The sequence below is a fragment of the Sciurus carolinensis genome, chromosome 7 (assembly GCF_902686445.1).
Source record: "Sciurus carolinensis chromosome 7, mSciCar1.2, whole genome shotgun sequence".
Lineage (NCBI taxonomy): Eukaryota > Metazoa > Chordata > Mammalia > Rodentia > Sciuridae > Sciurus > Sciurus carolinensis.
The window spans coordinates 124,390,407-124,398,557 of record NC_062219.1 but is presented as its reverse complement, the minus strand read 5'-3'; the positions used below and the strand labels follow the sequence as shown (position 1 = coordinate 124,398,557).

The window sequence follows — 8,151 nt, the reverse complement described above, 5'->3', positions numbered from 1 at the left end:
TTAATTTTTATTTCTTCTTTTTTTCTCACTCATTTTCCTTTTATTTACCTATTCCCTTGGAGTCTCTTTCTCCCGTTTTTCATCCTAAAGACCAACTTCTTTTGATCCTGCTCTTACTCTTCCCTTGATCAGATACCTCTATTCACTCATCTATTTTCCCATTAACATTTACATCCTACGTCCCTCCCCATCCTCTTCATCCACTACTAGAAGTCGTAGAACTTATTGCAGGCCTATTGGCAATAACTTAGATAATAATCGAACACTCTCGTTTATTACAATATTGTTAAAGACTTTGTAGGGGCTATCTGGTTTAAGGCTGCAAGTCATTTGTATTGGGTGCTGCTAATATTGATCTCCCCCTCAAAGGAGAGGTACTGGAAATCTGCAGGGTCACAATAAGCCTACAGGAGGAAAGCTGCAGTGCCTCAGAGCTTCACTGCTAGAGGGGAATATAAACAAACAATATGAAAAAACAGGGAAAGAAAGTGTCCCTAACAAACCATGATGCTTGAAATGAAAAAAACAATAAACTAAATTAAACACTCAATAGAAAGCATCACCAACAGAATAGACCTCGTAGAAGACAAAACCTCAGACAATGAAGACAAAATATTTAATCTTGAAAATAAAGTTGACCAAACTGAGAAGATGGTAAGAAATCATGAACAAAAGCTCCAAGAATTATGTGACATCATGAAAAGACCAAATTTAAGAATTATTGGGATTGAGGAAGGCACAGAGAATATAAACCAAAGGAATGAGCAAACTGTTCAATGAAATAGTATCAGAAAAATTCCCAAACCTGAAAATGAAATGGAAAAATCAAATACAAGAGACTTACAAAACAGAAAATGCACAAAATTACAACAGATCCACACCAAGGCACGTTATAATGAAAATCATACAAAATATAAAATATAATGAAAATCATACCTCATACAAAATAAAGATAGGATTTTAAAGACTGCAAGAAAAAAGCACCAGATTATATATAAAGGGAAAACCAATACGGATATTAGCAGTTTTTTTAGTCCAGACCCTAAAAGCAAACAGAGCCTGGAACAATATATTTCAGGCTCTGAAAGAACATAGATGACAACCAAGAATCCTATGCTTTCAGATTTGATGATGAAATAAAATCTTTCCACAATAAAAAAAGTTAAAAGAAATTACAAATAGAAAGCCTGTACTACAGGACATTCTGAGCAAAATATTTCATGAGGAGGAAGTGAAAAACAAGTCTGCAAAGAGAAGAACTAGCCTAAAGGAAAAGCTAGTCAAAGGAGAAACCAAGCCAAGTTAAAAAACAAAAATAAGCCAAAATGACCAAGAATACAAATCATATCACATTAATAACCCTGAATGTTAATGGCCTAAACTCAGTAATCAAAAGACATACACTGGCAGATTGGATTAAAAAGAAAAACCCAACAATATGCTACCTTCAAGAGACTCACCTCATAGAAAAAGACATCCACAGACTAAAGGTGAAAGGATGGAGAAAGACATACCATGCACATGGGAATACCAGTTCTGCTTAATAGAATGAGTGACAGAGAAAGTATTCCTTAACTTCAACATTTGGCCAACATTCTAATAAATGACCTGAACCTGTCCCTTTTAGATTGTTCACTAACAGTAATATTTTCAATGATAAAATGTATACTCTTAGAAGAAAATCAGAATCTGGGAAAATCTGAACCCACCACTATGAATTCAACACACTCCCCAATGCATACAACACCTTCTGCTGAAATCTGTGGTAATATCAACATGTGACCTCTTGATTAGTTGCACTGTAATGTATGTACACTACAGCAATGTATGTACATTACATTAATGTAATATATATAACTTGATAGCACAATGCATGATTTTAAAAATATCGTGAATTAGCACAAGATTAATTCAATGTGCAAGATACGCCCATAGCCTTTAATGCAGCAAAACATGAACTATTCAACAATAATGTTTCAGAGTCCATATGGCAAAGAAGTTTTAAGTAACCAACACATGTGTCAATTTAGTGTGGTATCAAAGATCAAGAGCCAGAGTTACCTAGAACGTTATTTAAAGAGATTCCTCCCACATATTAGAGTGAGGCTGCATTTTTTTTTCAAACAAAATCATTAGTTAAATGCAGAAAATATGAACATGCAGTGGTTTTCTAAAAGGAGAAATTAAAAGAACTTTCAAAACTGAAAAGGTAGAACCATCCACTCTTCTGATTAAATCTTTATTTTGGAAAACAGTTACTTCTCTTTCAAACTATTATTTCTGTTGACATGAAATTGTTTATTAATACTCTGAATGAATAAAATATCTTAAAATGGAATTCATTTCTAATTGATAAACATACTCCACATAAGCATGTAACGAAGAGCAACGTGTACAGAAGAAGAGTGTTCAGGGCAAAGTCCCAGCCCAGGGCGTGGCTCCCAGGGTGTGAACACAGATCACGGGATTCCCCTTCTGGAGTTTCACGTCTCCCTCTCCCTAACTGGCTCAAGTCGTTCTGCCTGGACACTCCTGACGCGGCCCCAGGTCTCACTCCCATTGCCTGTCTTAGAGAAGCCAATCAGCGTCGCCGGGATTATATTTTAAAGTCCTCGCCCATCGACCAAGACGCAGAATCTCCACAGACGCGCAGGAAAGGGAAGATGGCGCTCGGAGACCTGCTCCTGCTGCTCTCGGGGACCCTGATCCTGACAGAGGCCTGGACAAGTGAGTGCTGGGGAGGAGCGAGGGTACCATCCCCTAAGCGCACAGGACCTCGGAAATTAGCGTCCCTGCCAACCCCGGCCCAGACCCTCCCCATCGTGGCGAAGTTCGTCCTGATCCCTCCCCTCCAGCCCCTAAGTCCTGCGCTTCCGCGTCCCTTCGGCCCCTTAGCGTCTCTAGAGCCTCTCCTCTCCTCTCCTCCTGGCGTCCTCAACCTGGGATCTGGCCTTGGGCGGCGGGAGAAGGGTCGCGGGGTCTCAGTCGCTCCCGCCCCCAGGCTCCCACTCCATGAGGTATTTCCACACTGTCATGTATCACCCGGGCCGCGGGGAGCCCCGCTTCATCTCCGTGGGCTTCGTGGACGACACGAAGTTCGTGAGCTTTGACAGCCACGCCGAGAATCCCAGGGAGGAGCCGCGAGCATGGTGGATGGAGCAGGAGGGTCAGGAGTATTGGGACACTAACACACAGATTTGCAAGAGCGCCGCAAAGTATTACGAGCTGGAGTTTAACACCATGCTGGGCTACTACAACCACAGCAAGGGCGGTAAGTGACCCGGGCCCCTGTCAAGGATCACACCCGTTAGGTGCCTCACGGATGGTCCCGAGTCGTCAGGGATCCCCGGTCCCCAGTCTGAGGGACCCTCGTAGACTCTCGACCCACAAAGCGCCCGCGGGGACTGTGCCTAGGTTTCGTTTTCAGTTTAGAGGAAAAACGGGGTGGGGACGCGGCTGACCCCGGGAACCGGGACAGGTTCTCACACTTTACAGAGGATGTCTGGCTGTGACTTGGGGCCGGACGGGCACTTCCTCGGCGGATTCACCCAGTACGCCTATGACGGCGAGGATTACCTCGCCCTGAATGAAGACCTGCGCTCCTGGACCGCCGCGGACCCAGCGGCTCAGATCACCCAGCGCAAGTGGGAGGAGGCCCGTGTGGCAGAGGAACATAAGGCCTACCTGGAAGGAGAGTGCGCGGCGTCGCTCGCCAGACATCTGGAGAACGGGAAGACGACGCTGCTGCGCTTAGGTATGAGGGGTTGTGGGACACCTGCCTTGAACTCCTATGGATCTCTCCACCCACTTCCCAGGAGGAGGGGAGGAGAAAGGCACCCATGCTTAGAACAGCACCCTGTTTCAGTCCAGAGGGAATTGAGTTAGCCTGGAGTCCCAAGTGCTATACTAGAGAGGAACCGAAGGCTGCTTTCTCTGTGGAAAGTAAAGGATCCAGCCACTCTTTTCCTGGCTGGTGGGAAAGGCAATAAATAACTCACCACAGTTCCCTGGCAGCAGCCTTGGCATCACCCGGGGACTTTCTATCAGGTGTTTGTCTCAGCTCCAGCCTAGTGTCTTTGGAGGTCTGACTTCAGCTTTTCCACACTTCACAGCTTCCACCCAGACCAGAACCTGAAGTCCCTGTCAGACACCTAGAGCCCCGTAAGAGGGTTGCCTCACCCTGACTCTAGAGCTTTCACAGGTATAGAAGAGTTGCCAGAAGCCTGAGTCCGGGCTCATGTTTTGATTTTGTGCTCCCTCCCAGGCCCCATTCCTGTTGTGCATTCTCTGGATGGACATGTGAGCACTGCTCCAGTGGCCCAAAAAAGGTAGTGCCAAAATGTCTGAATTTTCCTATTCTTCCTCTCAGACCCTCCGAAGACACATGTGACTCACCACACTAACCCTGAAGGAGATGTCACTCTGAGGTGCTGGGCCCTGGACTTCTACCCTAAGGAGATCACCCTGATATGGCAACGAGATGGGGAGGACCTGACCCAGGACATGGAACTTGTGGAGACCAGACCTGCAGGGGATGGAAACTTCCAGAAATGGGCAGCTGTGGTAGTGCCTGCTGGAAAGGAACAGAGATACACATGCCATGTGCATCATGAGGGGCTGCCTGAGCCCCTGGCCCTGAGATGGGGTAAGGAGGGGGTGAGGGCACAGAGCCTGTTGTCAGGAGAGCAGGAGGCTTTCTGGAGACCCTCAGCAGGGTGTGGACTGAGAGCTGGGAGTCAGGTCCCCTCACCTAACTTCCCTTCCTCTCCCAGAGCCACCCCCTCAACCCACCATCCCAATGATGGGAATTATTGCTGGCCTGGTTCTCCTTGTGGTCACTGGAGCTGTGGTCGCTTTTGTCTTATGGAAGAAGAAAAATACAGGTAGGAAAAGTGCAGGCTCTGAATTTTTGTCCCACTGGTGGTTTTAGGTACCTGGTAGAAGTGTGCCCTGCCTAGTTAATTGGAAGTAATATCTAGACAAATGTGGTTACTCAACCTGGACCCTGTTTACTCTTTGTAAAGCACATAGAAAATACAGGACAATTTTATCTTTCTGATGCTTGTGGTGAAGGGGACTTGATTGCCAGCATTTAGAGGCCAGAGGGGAATTTCCCTGCTGAGGAAAGACCTCCAAGAGAGCAGTTAGCTCCATCCCTACACATCTCCTTTCTTCTTGTCTTCTCAACCTTCCCTACATCTGCAGTAACAGTTCTAGAATCTTCACAGAGTTCAGGACTAGGGTTTCCTCTAAGACCTGTCTTCAACCTGTCCTCTCACAGGATTCTTTCTTCCCACAGGTGGAAAAGGAGGGAACTATGCTCCAGCTGCCTGTAAGTATGAAGAACAGTGATCCTTGAGACATTTGGAGCAGTGTAGAGAGCGGTGACCCATTCCATGATCCCTCCATTACCCACATCTCCCATGGGCTCTGACCAGGTTCTGTTTTTGTTCTGCCCAGGTAGGGACAGTGCCCAGGGCTCTGATGTGTCTCTGACTGCTTAAAAAGGTGAGACCCTGGAGGGTCTGAAGAGGGAGAGGGGCTGGGGTATGAGGAGACTCCTGGGTTACAGGAAAGGGACTCTCTGGATTTGGAAATTTTGAGTTACAGGGACTCTGGATTTGAAAATTTTGAATGTTTAATGGACTGTCCAGGGTGTCTCTACTTACAATGACCAAACTGAATTTGTTCATAATAGTTTTACAGTGTGAGACTGCTGCCTTCTGTGGCATGGAGCAATACAGGTTTTGTTCTCTTTTCTTTCAGCTCCCTGGAGTTCAAGGGGTCCTGACTTCTCTTTGGGCAACTGGCATCTAACTATGTCTAATATCTGTGTTCCTGTTAGCGTAATGTGAGGAAATGGAGAGAGGAGCACTTCCCAGATCACTGAGACACTCCCCACACTGTCCTGTTCTCTTCCTCAATCAACTTTCCTCTGTAGCAGATGTGAGGCTGGGATGTCTCCATTCCTGATTTAGCTTTATGTTGCCCTGAGTTGTAGCTTCTTCCTTCCCTATTGAAAAACAGAATCTGGATATTGGTTTGTATTTCAAATTTGTGACATGAGATATGGTCAATGGGTTAGTTAAATAAAAGGAAGATTCCTAAAGTTTCAAAGAGAAAATAAAACCTGAGCCTGGGGTAGTGGTGCATGCCTATAATCCCAGTGGCTCAGGGGGCTGAGGTAGGAGGATGGCAAGTTCAAAGCCAGCCTCAACAAGTTAGTGAGGCCCTAAGCAACTCAGTGAGATGCTGTAGCTAAGTAAAATATAACAAAGACTGGGGATGTGACTCAGTGATTAAGTGTCCCTGGGTTCAATTCTCAGTAACAATATAATTAATTAATTAATTAATTAAAACCTGAAAGCTTCAAGAATACACATGTTTGCTGTGCTGATTCTGCTGGAGGTGGAGACAGGGGAAGAATGAAAGAAGCTAAGTGTGGACAAGGTGGCAGCCAGTTCCAGCTCAGCCATCCTGGACTTTGATGTGGTCACTCCTCAGCTCAGTCATCTCCCCTGCTTCTTAGTCCTTATCCCTTCAGTTGAACCTCATCCCACTGGGACCTGTGATGACAGGGATTCAAGCATCACCAGGGCTGGTCCTGTCCCAGGACCATGGGCAGGGAGGGCATCATGCCAGTGGGTTAGCAAAGGCTTAGAACTGAGTCTGACCTTCTGTTCCCATATTTTTGTGTTTCTCCATTGCTATAGAGAATTATCACTGCTTTTGTTAATAATTGCTTCTCTGGGTGTCTCTCATCTTTGACAGCAACAGAAGTCCTTTGTCCTGTCGTTGGCCTACAAAACCCAGGGTGGTACCTGCATTGTATTTTTCATCATTTCTCTAACATTTTTAAAGGAATCAGATTATGGGAATAGCAGAGAGGAAGGATCTCATGAATTCTCTTCTTAGACAAATTCCTCTCAGGGTTCCATCTTCTCTATTCAGCACTTTCACTGTCCTGAGCTCTACTATTCCTAGCACTTCCTCCTTTACAGATTCCTGGATTGATCAAACAGAGATTAATAGGTGTTTAATTGGAAAATATGACCCACTAGTCAAGGGTCATCTTTTCTGAAGATCAAAATGTACCTAGCTGCTGTGGAGTACAGGAAGGCTGGTGTGGAGAGAGGGAGGGCAGCACTTGTGGGAAATGGCTCTGACCTCAGTGTGCTGCAGGTGCCACAGCAGCATTTGGTCTGAGGCTCCATTAATAAAGACAGTGTCTCTAAAAGAGGGAGGGGCTGACACTGATCATTCATTCAGCTTGCTGAGTACTGAATACATGACACACAGTTTGCATCTAGGCTATATCAGGGAACTGAAAACAAGCCCCAAATTCTAACCTTGTGGAAACTGTGTCAGAAAAAAGATGAAGAGGATACACTCTAAGCACAGTAAGGACAGTGTTTATTTAGGTGGTAAGTGTTGCATGGAAGGTGTCATAGTGGGTGTGTGGGGACTGAAAAGATAAGATTGCTGTTTTACTAGGGTGCTCAGCATGGGTCACCTCAGCCAGGTGACCTTTGAGGATAGATTAGAAAGACATGAAGGAATTTGTCAGAATATGTGGAGGAAGAACTTTCTAGGCAGAAGAAAGCTCCAGTGCGGATACACAAGGGTAGGATCCTGTGTGTGTGTTCTGAGAAGAGGGAGGATCTGGGATGTCCTGAGCAGAGTCACTGAGAGAAGGTCAGAGGCAGGGCCACTTGCTGAAATTCTGGAGGTCGATGGAAGGAATTTTACTTTGAATGAGGCCGTTTTGAGCAAAAACAGACAAGGTGAAACTTTTCAATGATATCTCTGACTGCTGAGCTGAGAACAAAGGATTAGCAAGGCAGCAGGTAATGTACGGAACTAGTCAGTCCTATGCTGGAGGTGTGGGTCATTTCCCCTGGAGTCTGAGCAGGGAAAGTAGTGCAAGTGGTTGGATGCTATGCACATTTTGAAGATGGACTTTACAGCACTTTGAGTATGGGGTATGAGAAAGAGCAAGTAAGGAAAACACCAAAAATTTGTGACACTCTAGAAGGATAAGAGTTGCATCAATGGAGAAGAGAATACTGACAGACATGTGCAAGGAGAGATTTTGCAAGTACTCAGTGGAGATATTAAAATGAGGTGTTCAAACTTCTGTACCAACAGCTG

At 45.5% G+C, this 8,151-nt stretch overlaps 1 protein-coding gene across 1 annotated transcript; it reads left to right on the top strand.

Moving 5' to 3' along the window:
• The first annotated feature begins 2,572 nt into the window (after window positions 1–2,572).
• On the top strand, window positions 2,573–6,213 carry LOC124988294 (class I histocompatibility antigen, Gogo-OKO alpha chain-like). The gene is made up of 8 exons (XM_047557652.1): window positions 2,573–2,727; window positions 3,002–3,271; window positions 3,479–3,754; window positions 4,370–4,645; window positions 4,773–4,883; window positions 5,300–5,332; window positions 5,461–5,508; window positions 5,767–6,213. The coding sequence occupies exons 1-7, from the start codon at window positions 2,664–2,666 to the stop codon at window positions 5,502–5,504; spliced, it is 1,074 nt and encodes a 357-aa protein (XP_047413608.1). The 5' UTR covers window positions 2,573–2,663; the 3' UTR covers window positions 5,505–5,508; window positions 5,767–6,213.
• The last annotated feature ends 1,938 nt before the right edge of the window (window positions 6,214–8,151 follow it).

Bases quoted from the DNA above. Each gene is read 5' to 3' on its own strand.
- LOC124988294 (XM_047557652.1), top strand. From the start codon at position 2,664: ATGGCGCTCGGAGACCTGCTCCTGCTGCTCTCGGGGACCCTGATCCTG. The intron at 3,755-4,369 runs GTATGAGGGGTT...TCTTCCTCTCAG, and splicing joins GACGACGCTGCTGCGCTTAG to ACCCTCCGAAGACACATGTG. The intron at 5,333-5,460 runs GTAAGTATGAAG...TGTTCTGCCCAG, and splicing joins GAACTATGCTCCAGCTGCCT to GTAGGGACAGTGCCCAGGGC.